The sequence below is a fragment of the Dreissena polymorpha genome, chromosome 11 (genome assembly GCF_020536995.1).
Source record: "Dreissena polymorpha isolate Duluth1 chromosome 11, UMN_Dpol_1.0, whole genome shotgun sequence".
NCBI lineage: Eukaryota > Metazoa > Mollusca > Bivalvia > Myida > Dreissenidae > Dreissena > Dreissena polymorpha.
The window spans coordinates 43121016-43147840 of NC_068365.1; the positions used below are offsets into that span (position 1 = coordinate 43121016).

Consider the following 26825-nt stretch of genomic DNA (forward strand, 5'->3'; position numbering starts at 1 on the left):
AAGCCTTGATACTTTAGAAGTAAAGACTTTAAGTGGATATAAACACAACATTTTACCATATATTCAAAGTTACTAAGTCTAAAAAGGGCCATGATTCCTTAAAAATGACAATTGGAGTTATGCAACTTGTCCTTTTGTTGTCCCCTTATGATAGTTTGCGAGTGTTCCAAGTATGAAAGCAGTATCTATGATACTTTAGGGGTAAAGTGGACCAAAACACAAAACTTAACCAAATTTTCAATTTTCTAAGTATAAAGGGCCCATAATTCTGTCAAAATGCCAGTCAGAGTTACATAGCTTTGCCTGCATAGTCCCCTTATGATAGTTAGTTAGTGTTGCAAGTATGAAAGCAATAGCTTTGACACTTAAGGAATAAAATAGCCCTAACCCAAAAATTAACCAAAATTTTCATTTTTCTAAGTATAAAAAGGGCATATAATTCTGTCAAAATGCACGCCAGAGTTATCTAACTTTGCCTGCCCAGTCCCCTCATGATAGTAAGTAAGTGTACCAAGTTTGAATGCAAAAGCAGTGATACTTTATGAGAAAAGAGGACCTAAATGCAAAACTTAACCAGACGCCGACGCCAAGGTGATGACAATAGCTCTTTTTTTCCAAAAAATATATGAGCTAAAAATGGTGATTATAAAGCAGTGGGCGGCTGTCCAGTAAGTGAAGTGACTGGTACACATGCTTCTCACCTGGGCGGCTGTCCCGTTAGTGAAGTGGCTGGTACACGCGCTTCTCACCTTAGCCATCCAGGTTCAATCCTTGTTCCCAAAGCATCTGAATTTGGTTGATGGTAACCATACCAAACAGGTGGGGTTTCATTCTGGTACTCTGGCTTCCTCCCACAACACAAGACCACACCAACATTGAACATCTTTCATTAACAATAAGAAATAGCTAGAAATAGTGGTAAAAAATCAAAATATGACCCAAATTTTGTGATTCTCGATAATTAAGTAGGAGGAGTGAGACACACTATGGGGCCACACATGTTGTCTCGGCAGTCGCAGAACCTCATAAACGTGGAAATACATCCACTCTAACAAGTGGGCTGAGTCTTAGATTTGCGGGTGCATGTGACATCCTTCATAAAAGCAACACATAAGATTATATAATATATTTACTTTATAAACAGAATAATATCAAAGAGGCAAAATTTCAACTACAAGTAATTATAAAAGAATTGTATACATTAGTAGTATTTACAATACAATTGTGTTTGAAATACAAAATGTCGTCAGCAAACAGCACACAACATGTACAGGCATGTAAGTTCAATTGTAAAAGATGTGGGTGTCATATACACCTAATAGTTTCTTGATTACATCAGATAATCTTTCAATTTCAATAACATACATTATTACAAAACCTGAACAAATATGCGAATACTTTTTGCTAAATTAAAAAAAAATAATATGGATGTCTTTATCACCAATCAAAACACTTAACTGTAGTTAACATTTATAAACTTTTTTCAATGAGTAACTGTTGTTAAGTATGTAACATTGAAAACAAAAATATAATATAACATAAATGTGAATTTTTCAATGGCCAAAATAAGTACCCTTCAAAATTTACAGAAAACGACTTATGGTACTCATAACATGTAGTTGTATTTACATCATTGTGTACTATTTTTGAAATGAAAATTCAATCCACTGCCCCAACCTCTAAAACAAAAAGAATTTTATGAATAATGTGTAAATATATGTGTGAATATAGTGTTGCGAGACATGTCAGACAGCAGTGTGCAAGTAATTGCAAAAACACCTTTACATGATAGCTGAAAATACAAAAGACTGCTACTACTTGTTCTAAAACACAGTAAATTCATCAATCTGGATTCTCTTAAGAAAAGAAACTTAAATGCTTCCATTTTTAACAAAATACTATGGGATGGATTATATTCTCATTTATTGGACATAATAAGTTATCTTTAATACAAGGTCTAAAACTTAAATATCAACTATTTTCATATGTGTCATTAAATAAATTATATATGATGTGAATTATTGACATTTTCCTAGTTAAATAATATACTTTGTTCTCCCAATTTTGATATCTTTGACTAAATATAAATTATAATATTGCTAAGTTCAGCTAACTCGATATGGATGGACTTAGCTCTTTGAAAAGGCCCAATGCGGCAATGGGACAACTTATTTGACAATTTTGAATTTGACAAATAAAAAATGACATAAAATCATGATCTTGCGAAACATATTAAGAAAATTATTTATGGTTTCTGACAAAAATCATATTATTGTATGGGGCTGGTTGGTTTGTCCCTTTTTGATTTTAAGCAAAAATGCAATCATTATAGATATAAATAAATATACGTAACTTTGGCCACAACTAATGGCTCAGACATTTGTCACATTTGCAGCACCTAAAAATTGTAAAATGAGAGACAAACTGTTTTATTGCTCTTGCACATGTTCATTTTTCCTTTATGTGACTTTTTTCAAAAGAATACAACAAATTATCGTATTTCAATAAAAAAAACTTGGCCAGATTGTATTTGAATGTGTTTACCAGGAATTTTCAAAACATACAAACAAAATATCTATCTTATTCTCATTTTATTTCTCTGACTTTTATTTTCTTGCCAAATTCCATTTAACAACTGATCAATTTGTTGTAGCCTTAAAATGATATTAAATTATGGATGCTAAACACGATGAAATCTTACCGTATGCAATTTGAACTTAAAACAAAATATGAAATTTCAGCGTGCACCATTAGAAATAACAAATTTGACAATTCAAGAACCATGTTGATATTTACATTTCATTATTTTTTAACAAATAAAAAGTACAGTAAAATGTAAACAATTAAATATGACATGCAGTACAAAAACGTACATGGGAAAGAACTCTTAAATAATACATTTAATTTATACAAAAGTAAGCTCCCTTGAATTGGAATGGTATACATGTGTTAGTATATTGTCATTATTATTGCAATAATAAAATCACTACAGATACAGTTTGAGAAGCGATAATTGATAGAAGTACACAATTATTAGAGCAAGTCAATACATTTGTAATTTGAAAAAAAAACAAAAACAATTTAAGCATTAACATGTGAACATTATAAAGCATGGCTTATGCTTCACTAACTTTCTACATAACATGGTGTGTCTATAATATAGCACTGTACCTCAAAACAAAGGTGTTCACAAATATTAACATGTGAACTTAACATCTGATTAACATGAAAAATGTACTCAAAATATAAACTGCTAATATATTGTCAAACAAGTGTTCATTTATATCTTAAATATGCAGACAAATTAACAATTCTAAAGGATTTTTATGTTAACAAGCCTGAAGCTACTTTGTACACATAAAACATACAAAATCTTTAATATTTGAGCTTGAACATTACACCTTCTTATATACACTTAGGCATACAATTTTAGCTGTAATTTATATCAAAATCTTATGTTATCAAGCCCGTTTGATACCTTTTTTTACAAACAATCAACTCTTCTTACCCTTGAGAACAAATCTTGCATATTTGCACATTTTGATGGGATATTAAAATAAATCAACTATCTAAATTTCCTACTGTCCTATTTCTATAATCTCAAATTATGAATTTGACTATGTCACTAATATATGTTCTACATCCATCATGTCAGAAACTACGAAACAGTAATCAGCCATTTGGTGCATTGTTAAATCAAAACAAAAATATGTTTGGCCATGTGAACAGCCATAATTATTTTTCACTATCTTTGATATTTTCTTATTTTTTAAAAGTTTTTTTCCTATCCTACTTGTCCACATCTAAGTAGTTTACATTTACAACTGCATTATATATTCTATATTAACTATAACTATCCATGTTTGGCCATGTCCTTATCTCCATACTTCCACATCTAAAAAAAGGCATTTTTCTTATTTTCTGTATTTTGTATATATATTTATCTCAAGATCTGCAGTTGTTATAATCTGCTATAATATTTCCTATCTTCTCTAATCGTTAGTTTTCTTCCAATTTTTTTATAATGGTGTATCGCCATATTTGCATAAGTTCATAATCATACATCACAAAATATCTTAGTCAATTGCCTATTTCATATATTTGCGATTTTTTCGCATCTAAGACACAGTATATTAAAATTTTGTTTGACATGCTTGTTTTCCATATTTAACTCATAACAGAACTTGCACTTCTTAACTTGCTTTTTTTCAAGTTTAATATAATATGATTTTTTTCCAAAATAATCTCATTATTTGCGAGTTACCCTCCTTGATGTCCATACTTCCACATCTTACTATTTGCGTTACTCCATGTTTGCACATTTCAGTCTTTATGTCTTGTCATGTTTGTTTTTTTAATTTGAACATGTCATCTTCATGTCCGCTGCTCAAATGTGCACATGTCAGTATTTCCGTTTGTCCATGTTAGCCCTCAGTATGAGTACGCCATCTATCCACAGGTTGGGCCGGTCCAGCATGGCCTGCCACATGGACATCTCCTCTCCACGTGCGTCCATCCAGTCCACCTGATGACCCTGGCTCTCCCCTGCATAATAAAAACAAATGCATGTGCAAAACGTTTTGTCCTAGATTTGCTGTCCTAGATTTGCTGGTGCAGTTTTGTCCTAGATTTGCTGTCCTAGATTTGCTGTCCTAGATTTGCCGGTGCAGTTTTGTCCTAGATTTGCTGGTGCAGTTGGAAAAGGCTAATCAGGTATGGCACTTACCGCCTTTCCTGGATTTTTGTTTAGAAGCAACCGCATTTGAACATAAAATTCCATAAAAGCGGAAAGTGTCGTCCCTGATTAGCATATGCCAACAGCAAAGGCTTAACTGCGACAACACCTAATGCACATGCATTAAGCCCCATTGTCCAAGATTGTGGCTCATTTCAAAGCATTGACATAAGTTAAGATTCAATTTAATTGCTTGAGAAATGTGGATGAACTTCACCCAAAAACCTGAAAACATTTTTTTCGCCTGAATGATTACAGGGTGACTCTGATATACACACCCCCTGACTGCAAAGGAAAACAAAATTCCACTGTTGCTTTACCTGAGCCAAGATTTAGTCGGGCTCCACCCAGGAAGTCGTTACTAGACAGTTTCTCGTAATCCCACACAGTAAGTTCTAGGCAGCGTTCCTTTAGCTCGGCCAATGAAACATCCTCAAAGATGAACGTGTGGTTCCAGCAAGGGTTGCAGTCCTTGCGTATCACCTTCGTCTTTTGCTTGCTGCTTTTGTGACGCTCTGGCAGCAGATACCTGTGTGATGAGTTACCAGAATGTTACCTGTACAACATGATCTTTCAAATTTTGCAATTCCCAGTACAATATGATCTTTCAAACTTTGCAATTCCTTTTGCAACATGATCTTTAAAACTATGCAAAGCGCTAAAATAATTAATATTTTAGTATATCTGATAATATAATTTGTTACATTCTACAAATTTCTGACAAGATCCATTTTTAGTTTAAAGTTAAGGACTTGCATACCCTTTACAAAATGGGTCAGAAAAGCCATTGGACTTGACTCCAGTTAGGTTACGGGCCTCCTTGACTGTGACCTCTAACTGACCTTGACCTTTTACTCCAGACTTGACCTCCTTTTTACCTAAAAATGAGAATGATATATTTTGATTTCTTGGCTTTGTATAAATATAAATAGATTTTATATTTTTATATCACAAAAACAGTCCAAAGTGATGCAACAAATAGTCAAGGGGATATGGATTTGTTAATTATCACATTTTTCAGATTGTAAAGCATTATGATAAAATTGTATTATTACTACTCAAATGAAACATATTTTCCTTGGTTTATTGGATTCAGAACTGTGAATAAAACCTACATATTATTAAACCTGTTCGTTCTGTTTAAATCATTTTAAACTAGAAAAATAAGATACATATAATATATAGTTCTACTAGAGTAATACTGATCCAAAGTGTCTCATTCTTTGAAAACAGTGCTTAATGCATGTATGTTACGTGTTGTCCCAGATAAGCCTGTGCAGTCCACATAGGCTAATGAGGGGCAATGCTTTCCGCTTTTATGGAATTGTGTGTGGACTGTTCAGGCTAAACTTGGACGTCCAATACACACATGCATTAAGCCCAGTCTTCCCTGATTGAGGCTCCAATGTTTGTTATCAGCTAATTAAATATTATACCATATTAAAGATGTTTACTTATAGGCTTCTTAAGACCACTCCAATAACATTGAGCTATTACTTACAAACAAATGCCAACTGGTGTAAGGTATGAATATGTTCTTGATAATACGTAAAACATCAGACATGCAATTCTATTAGTAATATTTTAACAGATTGTAATTGTTCTTTCAAGAAAGGACCGAACAATATATTTGTCATATTTAAGTATAGGGAAATGGAACAGGACCAGTAACCTTTTTCCCCTTTCAAATTTGTCAATCTTGATTCAAAAGACTCAAAGATAAAAGTAACAGAAAAACAAGAGCACCGCATAACGGGTGCCACGCTCGGCTGCGAAAGCTTGTCAGATTTTTTTTTTTTTTAGAGGTCACGTGACCTTGACCTTTGACCTAGTGACCCAAAAATCTGTGTGGCTTGTAGATCTCATCAAGTTGCATCTACATATGAAGTTTCAAAGTTGTAGGTGGAAGCACTTTGATTGTAGAGCAAAATGTCAAGGTTTTAGTATGACGCTGGCGTACGACACGACACGACACGACAACGACGAGCTGGCTATGACAATACCTCGGGGTTTCTCCGAAAACAGCCGAGCTAATAAGCTACAAATGTCACTAATATTCAATAGTTATTTATTATTTCATATATTTATTACATATTACTTGGTAACAGACCATTTGAACTGTAACCTCCATTGCACATCATGCAAAAATTGGTCTTATGCTATATGCTACTAGGAAAGTTCCAGACCAGGCTGCACAATCACGCAGTCTGGTCACGAGCTATGCTGTCCACTATAAAGACACGCAAGGTTTGTGTCCCATAAGCAGCTAGAAGGATAGCTTCAGACCAGATTATGCAGATGCACAGGCTGTGCTTGAGCTACTCTGGCAACATAACCCACATCATTTGTACATGACAATGCTCCTATGGTCTCCTGGTCAATTACCTGATAACTTGCTACTATGTTCTGCAGTGACATATCTCAGGCTTATACTCAGATCTCCTTTGTAAACCATCATTGCAGCAGGCTGGTAATCCATCTGTTGTACAATAGAAATAAAAAAACAGGGTTAACGAAAGGCCAAACATGGCCTAATTTATTTTAATGAATATGATATAAATCAATAGATAAACTTAGCAATTATGAAAAAAAAATTTGTAATTTCTCATTTTGATGCCATGGCACCAAATCAAGTACACTACAATCTAGTAGAATATTTTAAGAACCAAACTGCATAATTATATACAATTATGTGAAGTTAATGTTACCATGGTAAGTAAAAATAGCAACAACATTGATAGATTCAGGTTATTTTCTTTTAGATTGAAACCTTGCTATTAAGACCACCTGTGGGACTTCTAAAAAGCAGTCTTTAAATGCTGAGTTTTCATGAATTTTGATGGACAGTTAATACAAAAGGTAAATATTGAGCTTTAATCTTTTTGTACACAATATAACAATTATCAATCAATACATTGTACAAAGATTATATAGCAGACAGTATTTCACATCTGACAGCAGTTTTTTTTAAACAAAGCTTAAACAGCTATGACAAGCTCATAACAAGCATTTTCTATTGTAAGCGCACATTTTTTTAATTAGCTTATGCTGATAACAAAGTAACTGATCCACCTGACACAACAATAAATCCATAGAAATTATTAAACAAAAGGAGAACCACTTTTATGACCATTTGTTATTTGTCACAACGTTTTCAAAAGGTTATTGGCTGCATAAAATTCTTATAAAGCGTTTTTAATTAGCTTATGCTGATAACAAAGTAACTGATCAACCTGACACAACAATAAATCCATAGAAATTATTAAACAAAAGGAGAACCACTTTTATGACCATTTGTTATTTGTCACAACGTTTTCAAAAGGTTATTGGCTGCATAAAATTCTTATAAAGCAGACAAAAGTCCAACTTTCAAATGACAGAACGGAGCCGAGCAAATTCTGATTGGAGGGATGGAAAAATTATACAACACTAACATACCTGCGTCTTTTCAATGTAAAATAAATTGGCCGACTGCCGTTGAGATTTCCCTATGCTCACGATGATTCAGTTAATCTTTTCTTTCCATTTTCACTTATCCATTGTCAATAACAATTTGGAACAAGTAAGTTTTGATATCCATCACAAACAAAAACCATCTTATTCAATTATCTTAACTAACTATTGAGTTATTTGCCATCTTTGATCTTTTAAGTGTGTACAAAACAATAACCAATTTACCATCAAAGACTCGATCTTATTAGTTAATCATGAATCAAGGGTTAAAAAGAAGAAAAAAAAGACTGAAAATCTAACAACACTCAGTCAATGCAAGTACTGTTGTCGTTAATTTGGTCACCATGGCTTTGTTCACAAACCCAATCAAACCAAAAACCCCAATCAATGTGACATAATCTTTGATACACATAATAAACATACACAAGTCCTTTTCAATATTCATAACGATTTACTTCTATTGATTTAATTGCAACACAACCTTTCCAATGTTTGTGAAATATTCTAAACTGTAAGTTAAATGTAATGGCCTATTGGCCCCATGACAATAACAAATTGTGTAACCGTAATGTTCGGCCGTCTCTTGCTCTAACAACGCTCTACTGACGAACAGTGTATTAATAAAGATTGGAACATCCAATGTGGACGTGTCAATTTCCGGAATCTCGTGCAAAACCACATGCCCAAAGGTAGCGAAGATGATATATGTGATAGAAAAATAAGGTAGTACGCTATTTACATGATATCATACAACATTCAATCTGCAGGTTGCATACCACAAGACAAGACAAGACACTTGGTGTGTTATTCTGGTTGTTATTTATAATTACTAGCTGTATTGGTCATCTGATATTGTTCTGAAGCATGTATTTGTTAATTCATTAATTACCTGGGCTCTTTGAAAGTAAGATATTGTTTAAAGTGTGAATTTTGACCATCTGTTGTTTATAATTTTCCAATGCATATAATATTTTGTATACTTATATTTAATATAATATTCAACTTGGTACGTCACATCAAGCAAGGTTTTAAAGTAATATTTTACTAGTGGTTTGGCTGATGTCAATTTAGAGCAATTACGTTGATTGGTACTGATAAAAGTGGTTGTAATAGCCGTTAAGCAGGTTGGTCGGATAAGTGAGTGTAATGACTATTGAAATATAGAAGGAAAAATTTGGGACTGAAAAATGGTGGTTTTCAAAGCAAGTTGGTCGCAATGACAGGGTGGTTGTTTCAAGATTCTTTTCTGTATAGAATTAATTATTTGGTTATTTGACAGCATTCTGCATACTATATTGATATATTTTAACAAGTGAAAAGCCAGCCAGACTCAGCTATGAACCCCCAAATGAGACACCTTCAAACTTGAAGGACATTAAGGATAAACATTTTTGATGCAATATTTGAAATATCTTGGTTTGGTATTTGGGGGTTCATATTAGTTCATACCAGTGGCAGTTTGAGCTGCAAATGGCCATTTGGGCATTAAGCCAAAAATATAACATCCTACAGGCATACAAAATTGTCAGGAATAAAAAGAAATTATATTTAAAATAACAACATATTTTGGACTACATAAAACAGTAATAGTTTAAACCTATTTATTTTAGCTTGATTGCATTGAAAGCCTCCAGCTTATTGAAACACTTTTGAGTCAGTTTACTGGGCCTAGAACCAGTACTTGTTGTCTTTAGAGGAGAGCAAAAGAATGCTCCCACAGTGGGGATCAAACCCATTACATCCCGGTTGATAGGCAGACACCATATCCATAACACCACAGCAACCTCTAAAACAGTACTATAAAGTATATGCAATTAGATTTTTTTTGTTCCCATATATGGCCAATTATGGCCTTTACTGAACCATGTTCTTCAATCATTTAAACACAACAATAGCTTTGCTTTAACAGCGATTGACTTTTCTCTTGCTTTCGTAGTACGATGTACATTTTCTGTCTGTCAGCTAATATTATGACCAAAACAACATATTTGAAGTTGAAACTAAACTTACCATTTTAACGGCACAAAAAACTATATTTTCAACTTAAAACCAATTAATTTAGTTGAACTCAATTAACTTTATAAGCATGGCATGTATATTGCAACCTGCACACACAATTACAGAGCAACAATTCCATCCAAATTCAAATTTATGGGCCAAAACCATCTTTTTATTTTAATGACATTGACCAACTAGTCTCGAATGCAATCAGACACTGAATCTGCTGTAAGCTTCATTATAAACAAAATTTCAGCAAAATACCCTTATCCAAAATTAAGATATCAAAAGAAAACTCATCATTTTTAGGAAAATTATGTTTTTTTTACTAACAGTGACCTTGACCCTACTTGCCCCACATGCAGCCCATTGCTAGGTCAGCATGTTACCTACATATACACATCAAATTTCAGCCCAATACATTTCAATCCACCTAAACGGAAGTCTTGAGAACAATGTATCTATTTAAGCCACAGTTACCTTGACCTAAATAGGCACAAATGCAAACAAACAAGAGCACCGCATAACGGGTGCCACGCTTGGCTGATAAAGCTTGTCAGAATTTTTTTTTTTTTTTTTAGATGTCACAGTGACCTTGAACTTTGACCTAGTGATCTACATGTGAAGTTTCAAAGTTGTAGGTGGAAGCACTTTGATTTTAGAGCCAATGTAAAGGTTTTAGCACGACACCGGCTGACGTTGGACGACGGACGACGAGCAGGCTATGACAATACCTTGGGTTTTCTCCAAAAACAGCCTTGCTAAAAATGAGCTTAAAGAAATTAAGATTAGTGCCAATCAGATAGAAACTGCTGGAGCAGAAGCAAAAGTGGTTTTAACAGCAACAAATTGCACCATAATCTTTATCGGAGGAGGGGAAATTTAACCTATTTAACCTTTCTTGCATTTGCAGGTGAGATTATAATACTCATGATACTTACCCTCTCTTGCAGCGGATACCATCTCGGGGAGGGGTCATCAAACTTGTAGTAGTCAAAGTTGATGGTGACCTCCCCAAGGAAGACGTTACGTCCAAACCGGTCGTTGTGCCACACTGTCACCCACAGGGTCCGGTTCTCCAGCTCACTCTTGGATATCGAGTACTGAAATGTGCAACATGCTGGTTAGCTATTTCCCGCTCAGAAGCAAAGTGAAAATGGCTACATGCAACCACCATAAAACTAGAGCTTTGTCACAGACAAGACTAATTCCCCCACATGCCGCATTGACACAGAATATTTCACATGTTGTCTTTACAAAAAACAGGGGACACCATACTCAATGTTTAAAACGCACTAAGAAACCATGTGACCTTGTTTTTAACCCGGCATGGCCCATGTTTGAACTTGACCTACATATAATCTAGATACAACTTCTGACCAAGTGTGGTGAAGATCGGATGAAAACTACTTGAACAAGGGCTGTTTGTAAAACATGCATGCCCGCCATATGGGCTGTCCGTTGTAGTGGCAGCCATTGTGTGAATACGTTTTTTGTCACTGTGACCTTGACCTTTGACCTAGTGACCTGAAAATCAATAGGGGTCATCTGTGAGTCACGATCAATGTACCTATGAAGTGTCATGATCCTAGGCAAAAGTGTTCTTAAGTTATCATCCGAAAATCATTTTACTATTTCGGGTCACCGTGACCTTGACCTTTGACCTCGTGACCTCAAAATCAATAGGGGTCATCTGCGAGTCATGATCAATTTACCTGTGAAGTTTCATGATCCTAGGCATATGCGTTCTTGAGTTATCATCCGAAAACCATTTTACTATTTCGGGTCACCCTGACCTTGACCTTTGACCTAGTGACCTCAAAATCAATAGGGGTCATCTGCGAGTCATGATCAATCTACCCATGAAGTTTCATGATCCTAGGGGTATGCATTCTTGAGTTATCATCCGGAAACCATTTTACTATTTCGGGTCACCGTGACCTTGACCTTTGACCTAGTGACCTCAAAATCAATAGGGGTCATCTGCGAGTCATGATCAATCTACCCATGAAGTTTCATGATCCTAGGCGTATGCGTTCTTGAGTTATCATTCAAAAACCATTTTACTATTTCGGGTCACCGTGACCTTGACCTTTGACCTAGTGACCTCAAAATCAATAGGGGTCATCTGCGAGTCATGATCAATGTACCTATGAAGTTTCATGATCCTAGGCCCAAGCTTTCTTGAGTTATCGTCTGACAACCACCTGGTGGACGGACCGACCGACCGACAGACCGACATGAGCAAAGCAATATACCCCCTCTTCTTCGAAGGGGGGCATAATTAGTGAGCGGACACCATGCTCAATGTTTAAAACGCACTAAGTGACCCTGTGACCTAGTTTTTGACCCGGCATGACCCATATTCGATCTTGACCTAGACATCATATAGATACAACATCTGACCAAGATTGGTGAAGATCCGATGAAGACAACTTGGATTAGAGAGCGGACCGACAGACCGACCGACAGACAGACTGACCAACAGACAAGTTCACTCCTATATACACTGCAACGCCGATATATCGCGGACCGGTATATCGCGTTGTCCAATATATCGCGCTTTGGCTATGGATCCCAAAATTCCAACAAGCATGATCACTAAATGACATGTTTTAATCTGAGAATTCGCTAACTTAAGCAAACAAGATGTGTTTGTGAAACACAATGTCCCCCTATATGATGTTTGACCTTGACCTTGTGAAGGATGACCTTGACCTTGACCTTTCACCACTCAAAATGTGCAACTCCATGAGATACACATGCATGCCAAATATCAAGTTGCTATCTTCAATATTGCAAAAGTATTCATAAAATAAGCGATTTGGGCCACATATATTTGACCTCTGACCTTGAAGGATGACCTTGACCTTGACCTTTCACCACTCAAAATGAGCAGCTCCATGAGATGCACATGCATGCCAAATATCAAGTTGCTATCTTCAATATTGCAAAAGTATTCATAAAATGAGCGATTTTTGCCACATATAATTGACCTCTGACCTTGAAGGATGCCCTTGACCTTTCACCACTCAAAATGTGCAGCTCCATGAGATACACATGCATGCCAAATATCAAGTTGCTATCTTCAATATTGCAAAAGTATTCATAAAATGAGCGATTTTGGCCACATATATTTGACCTCTGACCTTGAAGGATGACCTTGACCTTTCACCACTCAAAATGTGCAGCTTCATGAGATACACATGCATGCCAAATATGAAGTTGCTATCTTCAATATAGCAAAAGTTATTGCAAAATGTTAAAGTTGGCGCAAACAGACAGACCAACAGACAGACCAACAGACAGGGCAAAAACAATATGTCCCCCACTACTATAGTCGGGGACATAAAAACCGGTTCTACCTAGTATTAACACCCTATATTTTGCGGCTTACTATGGCACACAATGAAGCGTGAAAAACAGTCGATAAGTGACTGCACTCGGACGGGGTTGTTTTTAACACTTAAGAAATGAGCAATTCGTGTCACTGCATAGGTAATAATGGCAGATTACTGGTATATAAAGCGTTAAATTTTGCAACTGGTCATTCTGTCTCTGAACACGAAATAAATCGCAAATACGGACTGCATATTCTTCTTGCTTGATATCTCGGTATGCGTGTAAATATAAAATAAAAACAAATGTAAACAAAATTGGCATGCAGCCTATGTATTCTATATGACTATTTGTAACGGTAAACTCGTATTTGACAATAATAATTCTTCTTTAAGCTGATTCGCGAGCGATCTTACCTGAAAGTAAAAAAAAAATATAATTAACATTTTGGTTTTATGACAAAACTAATACAGATACGTATGTAGTTATGAAAATGTCATCTAAGAATTGGTTTGCAATTATTACGATACAAATATATAGCAGCGCCGCATATAAAATGAAAACATTGGGGAAATTTGACAAATTAATCGCGGATACGATTAAGTTAGACATTTCTCGAGTTACAAACTCTATATCACGCGCCCGATATATTGCGCTCGCGATCTTTGGACCCCACCAACCACGATATATCTTCGTTTGTGGGGGTAAAACCAGAACAATCTGAGAGTAACACGTAGTCTGTTCAGGTTTCATGCTGTTTGCTGCCCATCAGTATATTAGGATTGGACATGAAGCCTTAAAAACTTGAATCTAGTAAGAAAAGTTAATTTGATTTTCTAAGGGACTACAAACGTAAATCTGGTTGTATACAAATATGCTCCATATAGAAAATTATAAATTGAATAATAATAATATTTGTGTAATTTGTTGAACTCAATATTGAATGAATCTATAAATTTGCAAGTAATTCAATATACATTTTGTGTTCACAATCTTTTAAATTAGGATGTCTTAAGTTCTCTTAAATTTGTTTGTCAGCACTTGCTTCTGTTTTGTCCCCAAAATACTGCAATCTAATAAAGTAGAACAGTAATACATGGAAATAAGCGCCTTCCAGACAAACCAACAGACAAAATAAGTTTAATACGTCTAGTGCGGACCCTATTGTTGGAATATGTGGGCAGTTAATCAATGACTTAATTTAATCTGACCATCAGCTGGTTTCAGGGCATAAACAAGTCTCATGTGTTAGACACTCTTACAGTTGGGAGAAACTGTAAGGAGATGGCTTATAGGCATCTCAATAAAATTTTAGCCTCATTCTAAGAAAAAAGGGCTTAATTCATGAGTGCATAGGGTAATTCAAGATTAGCGTGTGCAGTAAAGTTTCTGCCTAGACTGGTTTTTGTTTAGAACAGACAAAATTGTCACAAAACCAGGTTTTCAATAAAAAAAGTCTGATAAAGGGAGACAAATGCAACTCAAAATGTGCATTGCTACTGATTGTTCATCACAATTACCCCCCTTGTTTCAAAATCAATCTGCTTTTCGACCCCGTGACCTAGTTTCTGACCCGGAATGACCCATATTCGAACTTGACCTAGATATTGTCTAGATACAACTTCTGATCAAGTTTCATAAAAATCCGATGAAAACAATTTGAATTAGAGAGCTGACATCATGCTCAATGTTTAAAACGCACTAAGTGACCCCGTGACCTAGTTTTTAACCCGGCATGACCCGTATTCGAACTTGACCTAGATATTGTCTAGATACAACTTCTGACCAAGTTTTGTACAGATCGGATGAAAACGATTTGAATTAGAGAGCGGACAACATGCTCAATGTTTAAAACGCACTAAGTGACCCCGTGACCTAGTTTTTAACCCGGCATGACCCATATTCGGAGTTGATATTGTCTAGATACAACTTCTGACCAAGTTTCGTCAAGATCGGATGAAAACTATTTGAACTAGCAAATTCGTTGAATTGATATCCCCCGCCATTATTCTTCTGGACACAAAATATAGCTCCAGAGACACAAAAAAAGCATTTTTTCAAAATACAAAGGGCCATAACTCAGTTATTATTCGATGGTGTACAATGCCATTTGGCATGCACCATCCTCTTATCCATATATATACTCATACCAAGTTTCAATGAAATCTGCCAAAGCACTTCCAAAATATGGCTCCGGACACAAAAGTGCCGGAAACCGCCAAAACAATATCCCTCCGCCTATGGTGGGGGATAATTAGAGAGCGGAAAACATGCTCAATGTTTAAAACGCACTAAGTGACCCCGTAACCTAGTTTTAACCCGGCATGACCCATATTCGAACTTGACCTAGATATTGTCTAGATACAACTTCTGACCAAGTTTCGTACCGATCGGATGAAAACTATTTGAATTAGAGAGCGGACAACATGCTCAATGTTTAAAACGCACTAAGTGACCCCGTGACCTAGTTTTTAACCCTGCATGACCCATATTCGAACCTGACCTAGATATTGTCTAGATACAACTTATGACCAAGTTTCGTAAAGATCGGATGAAAACTATTTGAATTAGAGAGCGGACAAGCTTGTTCCACCCGCCCGCCAGCCCGCCCGCCCGCATTCGCCAATCTAATAACCAGTTTTTTCCTTTGGAAAACCTGGTTAAAAACTTCTATTAATTCAGTGAAGACTGCTGAGGCTAATCTGGGACAACACTTTACGCACATGCATTAAACCCCGATTTCCCAGAGCGAGGCTCATTTCCCCTGAAAGAAAGATCTACATACCCTCAGTGTTTCATCAAACTGTGGATTGATAGTAGACTTCTTCACTTTAGTTTTCCTCTTGCCCCCTCTGGTCCTGTCTGGCAGCAAGTAGGTCTTCACATAGCTGAAAACAAATAACATTTAGCCTTACTCTGTGAAAACAAGGCTTTATGATGTGCATAGAGTCCTTCAAGATTAGCCTGTGCAGTCTACACACTTTGGGCTTGTATGGTATTTTTTGTTTAAAAAATCTCCTCTAATAAAACACACTTTTTGTGCAAAGTGCTGTCCCTTATTAGCCTGTTCCGACTGCACAGGCTAATCTGGGATGAAACTAAATGCACATTAATTATGTCCTGTTTTCCCAGAGCGAGGATCAATTGAATTCAACTAGTGTAACAGGGGTCTGTCAATGAAGCTTTTTTTTCCCCCATCCCCCAAAAAGGAGTCCTTTCAATTTTGCTCCTTCAAGACATTGAAACTTTTATGTATTTAATAAATATGTTTAAACCAAACTTTTATGTAGTTGGACCAACTACCAAATCTAAGGATGTGCTTTAAAAAAAATGTTCAACCTGCCCAGAATATAGTGTGAAATCATTTATGTAAAACTGTTAAATGACAAACATACAAACATATGATATGCCTGTACAGAATAATCACACTGAATTGACTTGAATATATTGTGCAAGTACACGAGTCAACAAACAATCAGCTACCAGTATAATATGCCCTCATCAAAGATGTAAATGAGATTCGTCTCTTACGGGTCTGATCGGTTTCTTTTGGCATCAACAACTGCAATGTCTTTGCAGTTCTTGATCCCAACTTCTAGCATGCCAGTCTTGTAGTTGTAACTGATACTGAACAGTATCTCCCCCGTCACTGGTATCTTGCTGTACGAGACGTCACCGGCATCGCTGTAGTAACTGGCGATACTCTCCCGGCTGTCCTGATAATATAGTGAAAAAGAACAATTTAACACTGCTATTTCAAAGCTGTTGTTACTGTCATAAATAGTTCAAAATAAAGGAGTGTAAAAATGTTCATACTTGCAAAGAAGCAAAATATGGGCTGCACTCTGAGAAAAAGGGTTTCATATATGTGGGCAAAATGTCTTCCCAGATTAGCCTGTGCAGTCGGCACAGGCATATCAGGGTCAAAAGTTTTGGCTTTTATTGAATTTTTAGTTTAAAGGAAGACTGTTCTTGACAAAAATTAAGTTTAGAAGGAAAGTGTAGTCCCTGAATAGCCTGTGCAGACTGCATAGGCTAATCTGGGATAACACTTAATGCACATGTATTAAACCCTCTTTTTACAAAGCGAGGCCCATATCATCATAAATAACCAGTTATTCACTCTTAAAAAAGCATTGATTAGGTAAACTAGAAAACAATAGAAGTTACAAAAACATAATCAAACCTTCAATAGACAGCTTAGGTGTGACTTCTAACTTTACACTGATAATAAGGTGTGATTGTTGGGACACAAAGTAAGTACATTACAGACCAACCAACAGACTGTCCCACGGACAGCCAAGGTAATTTCAGTATACCACTTTCACAAACTTCATTGTGCAGGGATACTTTCAGAGCATCATTAAAAAATGAAACAAAAGAAATAAAGGGAATGAAAGGACGAAAATTAACTGTCTCAGCATGATTACCACCTCTGACTTTGAGAAAAATTAACAAGAGCACCGTCTTGCGGGTGCAGACCGCTCATCTATTTTTCTTTTTAAAGGTGTAGGGGCCTATCTCAATTTCAATCACAAAGGAGGGAGGGGTGGAGTGGAGAGGGGTGTATAGTGTGGGGGTGTGGTCATTTATTACCTTATCTTCCAAAAATGCAAAAAAAATGCAAAAAAAAATAAATATATATTTTTTTTTTGGGGGGGGGATTCTTGGGTGGGATGGTTGGACGGTATTTCAAAAATAAATAATAAAAATAAATATTTGTGTTTTAAACCATGTCTGAAAAAAACAAGAGATGTGTTCGTCAGAAACACAATGCCCCCTATTGCGCCGCTTTGAAATTTTAAATTTTTTTTAACCTTTGACCTTGAAGGATGACCTTGACCTTCCACCACTCAAAATTTGCAGCTTTATGAGAACGCTGCTTTGAAATATTTTTATTTGACCTTTGACTTTGAAGGATGACCTTGACCTTGAAGAATGACCTTGAACTTCCACCACTCAAAACGTGCAGCTTCATGATAACATCGCTTTGAAAATTATAAAAAAATTGACCTTTGACCTTGAAGGATGACCTTGATCTTGAACTTCCGACACTCAAAATGTGCAGCTTCATGAGAACGCCCCTTTGAATATTTTTTTTGACCTTTGACCTTGAAGGATGACCTTGACCTTGAAGGATGACCTTGACCTTGAAATTTCACCACTCAAAATGTGCAGCTTCATGAGAACGCCGCTTTTATTTTTGACCTTTGACCTTGAAGGATGACCTTGACCTTGAAGGATGACCTTGACCTTGAACTTCCACAACTCAAAATGTGCAGCTTCATGAGAACGCCGCTTTGGTTTTTTTTTTTTTTTTTTTTTGTTTGACCTTAAAAGATGACCTTGACCTTGAACTTCCACCACTCAAAATGTGCAGCTTTATGAGATACACATGCATGCCAAATATTAAGTTGCTATCTTCAATATTAAAAAAGTTATGGCAAATGTTAAAGTTTTCAGACGGACAGACGCCATATATTTGACATTTGACCTTGAAGGATGACCTTGACCTTCACCTTTCACCACTCAAAATGTTCAGCTCCATGAGATACACATGCATGCCAAACATCAAATTGCCATCTTCAATATTGAAAAAGTTATGGCCAATGTTAAAAGTTTTTTTCGGACAGACGGACAGACTGACTGACATACTGACGGACAGTTAAACTGCTATATGCCACCCTACTGGGGGCATAATTTTTTTTATATTTTTTTTTTGGGGGGGGGGTATAGAATGAGGGTGTGGTGGTCATTTATTAAATGATCTTTAAAAAAAAATAATTTAGGGGGGGGGGGATTGACGGGGGGGATTTTGGGGGGGATGATTTGGGTGGAGTCTATTGTGGCATGTCAGGTAAGAGTTGTTTTGTCAAAGTATCAATCTAATCTAATCATAAATAAAGAAGTTATGGCAATTTTAGCAAAATTTAATAATTTGACCTTGAGAGTCAACTTGCCAGGTACAGTACCCTCATGATAGCATGAAAGTATTTGAAGTTTGAAAGCAATAGCCTTGATACTTTAGAAGTAAAGTGGATCTAAACACAAAATGTAACCATATATTCAAAGTAACTAAGTCAAAAAAGGGCCATAATTCCGTAAAAATGACAACCAGAGTTATGCAACTTGTCCTTTACTGTCCCTTTATGATAGTTTGCGAGTGTTCCAATATGAAAGCAATATCTATGATACTTTAGGGGTAAAGTGGACCAAAACACAAAACTTAACCAAATGTTCAAGTATAAAGGGCCCATAATTCGGTCAAAATGCCAGTCAGAGTTACATAACTTTGCCTGCACAGTCCCCTTACGATAGTTAGTAAGTGTTGCAAGTATGAAAGCAATACTTAAGGAATAAAATGGACCTTAACATAAAACTTAACCAAAATTTTCAATTTTCTAAGTATAAAAAGGGCACATAATTCTGTCAAAATGCAAGCCAGAGTTATCTAACTTTGCCTGCCCAGTCCCCTCATGATAGTAGGTAGGTGTACCAAGTTTGAATGCAATAGCATTGATACTTTATGAGAAAAGTGGACCTAAACGCAAAACTTAACCGGACACCAACGCCAAGGTGATGACAATAGCTCTTTTTTTTTTCAAAAAATAGATGAGCTAAAAAAAAAACAAACAAAGCTATATATAAATAAAACCAAGCTGTGTACAATAATTATGTATGCAAAGCTGAAAGCATGTTCTTACCTCTAATATGCATACTTTTTTTCTAGCCAAAACTGTACATTGTCTACTCATTCTCATGCATGTATATGAGTTTTTTAAGAATTAAAATATTTTAATCAAATTTATTATGTTTTTTAACAATAACAAGTTGAATCCCCAATTCTGATCTGCTTTGGAGCAACATATATATTTCCCTTGAACTGAACTGCAGGCATAATGTGACAACACTTACACCAAACACTGAAAGCAGGTTTCCACGGTTACTCTGCATCATCTGTTGCTTCCGCTGTACTCGGGCAACAACAGAGTCTATGTCCTCATCCTCCTTGCAACAACAACATTGATGTGTATCCATAGCAACAACTCACAACAAAGCCACAACAGAAGTACGCCTTCACAATGATCATGCAATACATGGCAAACAGAACATAAATACAATATGTAGCATCACAAAAATTAAAACAAACTAGCAATATAATAATCAAACTGACTTTATTAATGGTTTGTGCAAACAAAAAAAATAAACATATGCTTTGTTACAAGCTTTACAAACATCAAAGAATTTAATTGTTAAATTTTAATTTCCCAAAAAAGTCACAAACTTAAGGTTACAATCATTTATGTAAAAGTCATCCCCAAAATAGTGTGAACATTTATGATAGAACTTATAGACCAATAAGCAATTATGAGATCTCTAAACAGTTCCCTAATGACTTAGTTCTGCATATCAAATGTAATCCATCAAGAATATCAGAAACATGTCAGGCTATAGTGACATGCTATTCTTCAGAACTAATAGTTGATTCTGACTCTGCAAACAATGAGCCAAGATTTACCATGGGCTAGAGTTATTTTGGGCAGTTTACCATGGGCTAGAGTTATTTTGGGCAGTGTTTTTTCCACCATTTTAGGAATGGGGCAGTCGTTTGACTAAAATTGGTAAATCAATGTGATTATGTGTTTTTTGCTTAAAATACTTTTAAATTGATAGTTTAAGTGTTTTCAATACTATCTTTACTAAGGTTCAACGTATAAAGCAGGATGAGAGATGAACTTTATGTTGAGATCTAAAACATTAAATTTGGAATTTGAAGGGTCCATTTGGGAAAATGTATACTCTTTTCAATTGGAAATGAGGCCAAATACCGGCACCGAATTTTAACCAATACAAAAAAATGTTGGGACGTATGTGGTCATTGAGAAAAAAAGCAACACAGATAATGATTATAATGATGATGTTGTTGTTGCTACATTTGACATTTCAACATGACCTTCACCAACACAGTACCCAGCGTTGGAATATATAGTTTACCATTGAGCAGTAATTTTGAATTCATTAAATGCTTTACGATGCTATGAAAAAGATATGGCCATCTTTGACAAATAATTGTGGTAGTTTTTACCTAGAGCTTGAGAGAAGCCATTTGGTTCTTGCATGAAAAATTTCACGTAAGTCATCATTTGTTTCAAATTATTGTAAATTGCTTAAAAGTAAAATGGGTAAGTTATAGATATGACAAGCCATATTTAAACTAGAAAGTGCTCAGGGCAGACTAGCTACAATTCAAGCTAATGTTAACTATTTAATAATTATTGTTTACATGGGAATCATTTCATTTGGTTCCGGTGAAATTACATCATGTGGCCTTCAAAATGTGTCACATAATTATTTTTTTTACAAATGCAAAAAGTACTTATTTGTGCGTGTTATCTATTGGATAAAAGATTTGATTCTATTTCCAATTAACATTCGTAATTATGCTATATAATGATAACATCACTTTAAGTGCTAAAGATGACTTTTTTGGTCTCATATTTTTCTGTTATTTTTCTATGTATATTGTGCTCCACACTATACTGACAGTAACTAAATGGCACAGAAGGTAACTTGGTGAGTATCAGCTATAGCAATGGAACAGCGCACTTGCATGGGCTAACTTTTCAGTGCTTACTTCCGGGGAACCCTAAACTGGAAGTGTTCCAAGATCTAAAGTTAAATTGAAACATGACAGTTAAAAACTTCTGGCATCCAATGTTTTTATGCACAGACAATGATACAATATTCATCAAGTTTGCAATATTTTATATTTGTTCAAAGAATTTTAATGTAAAAATAACTATATATTCAATAGCAAGACAAACACTTAATAATGTTTCCTAAAATGAGCCTTGTAAAAGCAGGCCCTGGGCCTGGTACCACAAACATACTTAAGTTTATATTCTTACTCAACTTTGAGTTTATTTTCAATATTTGATATGAGTTTGGCCATAATGCTCAATTCCGTGTTCACAAAACCCTTCTTGAATTTAAAGTCTGACTCAACTCTGAGTTTGAGAAGAAATATTTGAGCTGACTGACATTCTCAATACTCATCTGAGTCGAAACTCAAATCTCGTTTCCTGAGTTGTGCTCAAGAATTGGGATTGTTCATGATACTTGGTACTTTTACAACAGCTCAAACACCCATGTAACCATGGCAACTTACATCAGTCACTGTGGAGTGTGTGGAAGGGATAGAAGACTGGGAGAAGCTGCTGTCCGTCCGTTTGTGTTCAGGGGTAGTGACCTGAGAGGCCCCACTACCATGCCCACTGTCTTCATGGATACTGGAGTTCTCAGAAACAGACTGTGGGGACTCGACACGAGTTGCAGGATTCTCTGGAAGATACCCAATCAGTTTGCTTGACTTTACATTTACGTAGGGAAAGATAATTTGATATCATTAATAAAGAAAAAGATATAACAATATTACATGTATCAAGGAATATTGAAATTTCTACTTTTTTTCACATGTTTCAGTTTAAAGTATAATCCTACATTATATTCATGCTTCTTCTAGAAATGGTGAAATTAATATTTGAGCGGTGCTTTGAGAAAACTGGGCTTAATGTCCTAGATAAGCCATTGTATTCCGAACAGGCTAATCAGGGAGGACTATTTCTGCCTAAAAGGAATATTGTCTAAGAAGAGACTTGCTTTCAATACAAAAGACAATAAAAGCTAATATGCCACCCCTAATTAGCCTGTGATCACCCCTGATAAGCCTGTGATCACCCCTGATTAGCCTGTGACCACCCCTGATTAGCCTGTGATCACCCCTGATTAGCCTGTGATCACCCCTGATTAGCCTGTGATCACCCCTGATTAGCCTGTGATCACCCCTGATTAGCCTGTGATCAGCAGGGTTTTCCAGAACAAGGTTCATTAATATAAAAATTGTCTTCGATTAGTAGATCTTGTACAAACAATTAAAATCAATACTCTTTAATTGATGCCTATAACTTGGAGAACTTACAAATGGTTAAATTAGAACAATTAACTGAACTACATCTTCACAACACATGTTAACAGAGTATTTAGAGGACTTATTAACAAGTACATATATATTATCTACATAGTGAACAAGAGCTGTCTCTATCGGAAGACAAAGGCCCCCGCAAGACGCTTTTTCGAAACCTAAACGTAGTTTTTGAAACCTACATGCGGACCCTAAGTTCAAGGTCATGGTCAAACTTTGTGTGCGTATGAAAAGGCCTTGTTAATATACACAAGCATACCAAATATGAAGGTTACAGCTGAAGCAAGATAGAAGTAATGAGCATTTTTCAAGGGCCGTAACTCAGAAGTGCCTATGTAAATTTGGGTGATTATCGAATTTAACCTAGATTTTATTGCCTTACACATTTTTATGTTTAATGAGGTTTGATGAAGATCCGATGACAATTGCTTGAGCTATTGAGCGCAAACGAGAAAAAACTCAATTTTTCGATGATTCAAGGGCAGTAACTCAAAATGTCTTGGGCAATTTGGCTTGTTATCAAACTTAACCTAGCTAGATCTCATGACCTTACACATTTTCCTGAAGTGTGGCAAAGATCCTATGACATTTGCTCGAGTTATTGAGCGGAAACGAGAAAAAACGAAATTTTTCGATGATTCAAGGGCCGTGACTCAGAAGTGTCTGGGTCAATTTGCCCGATTATCGAACTTGACCTTGACGTTATTGCCTTTCACATTTTTATGAAGTTTGGTGAAGATCTTACGAAATGTGCTCGAGTTATTGAGCGCTAGAAAAAACCCAATTTTACAATTATTCAAGGGCCATTACTCAGCAGTGTCTGGGTCAATTTGGCCAATTTTCAACCTTGACCTAGATGTTATTGCCTTACACATTTTAATGAAGTTTGATGAAGATCTGATGACAAGTGGTTGAGTTATTGAGCGGAAACAAGAAAAAACGCAATTTTACAATGATACAATGGCTGTTACTCAAGAGTGTCTTGGTCAATTTGGCCGATTATCAAACTTGACCTAGATGTTATTGCCTTACACATTTTCATGAAGTTTGGTGAAGATCTGATGATGATTGCTAGACTTATTGAGCGGAAACTCATCCGGACGGAAAGAGTAACTAACTGACTGACTAACGGACAGTGCGATTTTAATATAAAAAGGTGAAAGAGGGTTTAATGGTATGCAACACAGACATAAATAGTACATATAATATCAAAAAGGGTTTTAATGCCTTTGCGTAAAGTGTCGTCCCAGAATAGCCTGTGCAGTCCACACAGGCTAATCAGGGATGACACTTTCCACCTCCACTAGATTTTTGCTAAGAATAGACTTTCTTTAAATAGAAAATATCCTTAAACAAGAAAGTGTCCTCCCTGATTAGCCTGTGTGGTCTGCACAGGCTTATCTGCAATGGCACTATATGCACATGCATTAAACCCCCTTTTCACAGAAGTATCTTTTTTGAAGCTGCATAATATGTACTGAACACAATAAAGAGCCAGGACCAAAAGCACAAAACAACTTAAGATCATGGTTTCATGCATTGAAACTTCGTCTTTAATTCCAATTTGAGATATATAACCAAGACTCAAAACCTTTGCCAAATACATTATTTGAATTTAAAAGAAAAGATTGTTTAGTATAGGCAATTAAAAAGAAGCTTAAAATATAAATATGAGCAAGGTAAAGGAACATACAAGTTATGTTTGAGAATATTAATTCTGGACCTTGATTTAAAGCAAGTTAAAGTGACACGTGCCCCCACCAAAGTCTTATAAAAGCATAAAAAACATTGTTAATAGTGCATAATATCTATCTACAACAGACAAACAACGAAGTATTCAAACTAGAGCTGCACCGAATATCCGAAATATCAGAGATTCGCGGATCCAAACGAGGATTCGCGGATCTAACCGTGATTGGTAAAATCGGTTTCGAATCTGGATCTTATTTGAGTTTAATCTTTCGTTTGCGTTAGTTGTTTCTTTCGCCCTAATAAGTTTCGTTAAATTGTTTCTTTCTGTTTGAAAGGCTGGCTGGTATGTAGTTTGTAACAATTATCGCAACTTTTTCGACAAAAACATGGTTCTACACAGTCTACTTTCGTTTTCGATGGTGCAAAATGGCGCAGAAAAAAATCACGATGCACCTAAACAATTAAACTCCTCGGTGTGAAAGCATTTTGGGTTTTATCAGCATACAAATGCTGGCTTAAAAGTGGTCGTTACGAAGTATTTTATTAATACTTATTGCAGATTGCGTGTGATGCGTTTTTTGCTTGTTAAAATACAGCGTTATTCATTTTATATCTGACTGACATAAATGTGTTTAATATGAGACATAATTATTAATGTTTGTTGTTAAAATGCTAACACTATTTCGTCTATGTGCGATTTTGAGAAATTTGCGGAATCTGGACCCGGGTATAATTTTTTTTTCAAACAATGTAAGTCAATTTTGTCATCTACTTAGTATTTGTTTTTGTTTTTGATGTCGTTATTTCTGCTTCCACTACTGCTGTTGCGGCTGCAGCTGCATCTACCAATGCTGCTAAAGTAGTATAAATATTAGTAGCTGTAAAGTTTATAATAATAAAAGTTAATTACTTTTTTCATAAGACATATATATGTTCTGGTGTTTCAAAACATAATTTTGGTTATAACAATATAAATTATAATTTATTTTGAGTATTTTTACTTTCAAATCAGGATTTGAACCGATATTCGATATCCGAGCCTTTGGATTTGAATTCGGATCCGATTGAAATTTTGGATTCGGTGCAGCACTAATTAAAACCCAGTATAGAGGGATGGTGTACCAGCATGCTGTTACATTTTCTCGAGAACCATCACCAGTGTAACCACATGTCTCGACACATAAGTTTCTTTCATTCAAAGAGCGCATTGAAACTTACCGCAATCACTTGTAATATGTGTTACTGATAAAAAAATAGATTACCATCTATAAGTATATGTTAATTGTTATTCTCTTATTGTTGCAAACTCAGTGAAAACTCACCAAAAGGATTTCTTATGAATGCAAGCAAGCGTTACAACTCAGTCTCACGCTAGGAAAACCGGCTAAATGCATGTGCGGAAAGTGCAGTCCACACAAGCTAATCTGGGATGATATTTTCAGCTTTCATGGAACTGTAAGTTCAAAGGAAGTCTCTTCTTATCAAGAATCTGATTTAAGCAGAAATTGTCCATCCTAAATGGGGCCTGCACAGGCTAAAACATGCTAATCTTGAACAACACTTTCTTTACATGCATTAAGCCCTATTTTTCCAAAGTGCAACTCAATTGATAGCTGTTAAATAGAA

At 35.7% G+C, this 26825-nt stretch overlaps 1 protein-coding gene across 8 annotated transcripts in view; it reads right to left on the reverse strand.

The window, feature by feature from the left end:
* Positions 1 to 1111: 1111 nt before the first annotated feature.
* LOC127850016 (synaptotagmin-like protein 5) overlaps positions 1112 to 26825 on the reverse strand; it is a 146243-nt gene continuing 120529 nt past the window's right edge. For 7 of the 8 annotated variants that reach the window (XM_052382750.1, XM_052382747.1, XM_052382745.1 and 4 more), the window contains 9 exons: positions 22695 to 22867; positions 20441 to 20533; positions 17057 to 17241; positions 16311 to 16413; positions 11128 to 11289; positions 7121 to 7214; positions 5496 to 5613; positions 5056 to 5264; positions 1112 to 4545 (listed from right to left, as the gene is read on the reverse strand). In XM_052382750.1, coding sequence (XP_052238710.1) covers positions 4403 to 4545; positions 5056 to 5264; positions 5496 to 5613; positions 7121 to 7214; positions 11128 to 11289; positions 16311 to 16413; positions 17057 to 17241; positions 20441 to 20533; positions 22695 to 22867 — 1280 coding nt within the window. In that variant the 3' untranslated portion in view covers positions 1112 to 4402. The remainder of the gene's footprint in view (positions 4546 to 5055; positions 5265 to 5495; positions 5614 to 7120; positions 7215 to 11127; positions 11290 to 16310; positions 16414 to 17056; positions 17242 to 20440; positions 20534 to 22694; positions 22868 to 26825) is intronic. The other variant, XM_052382751.1, reaches the window with a different exon arrangement.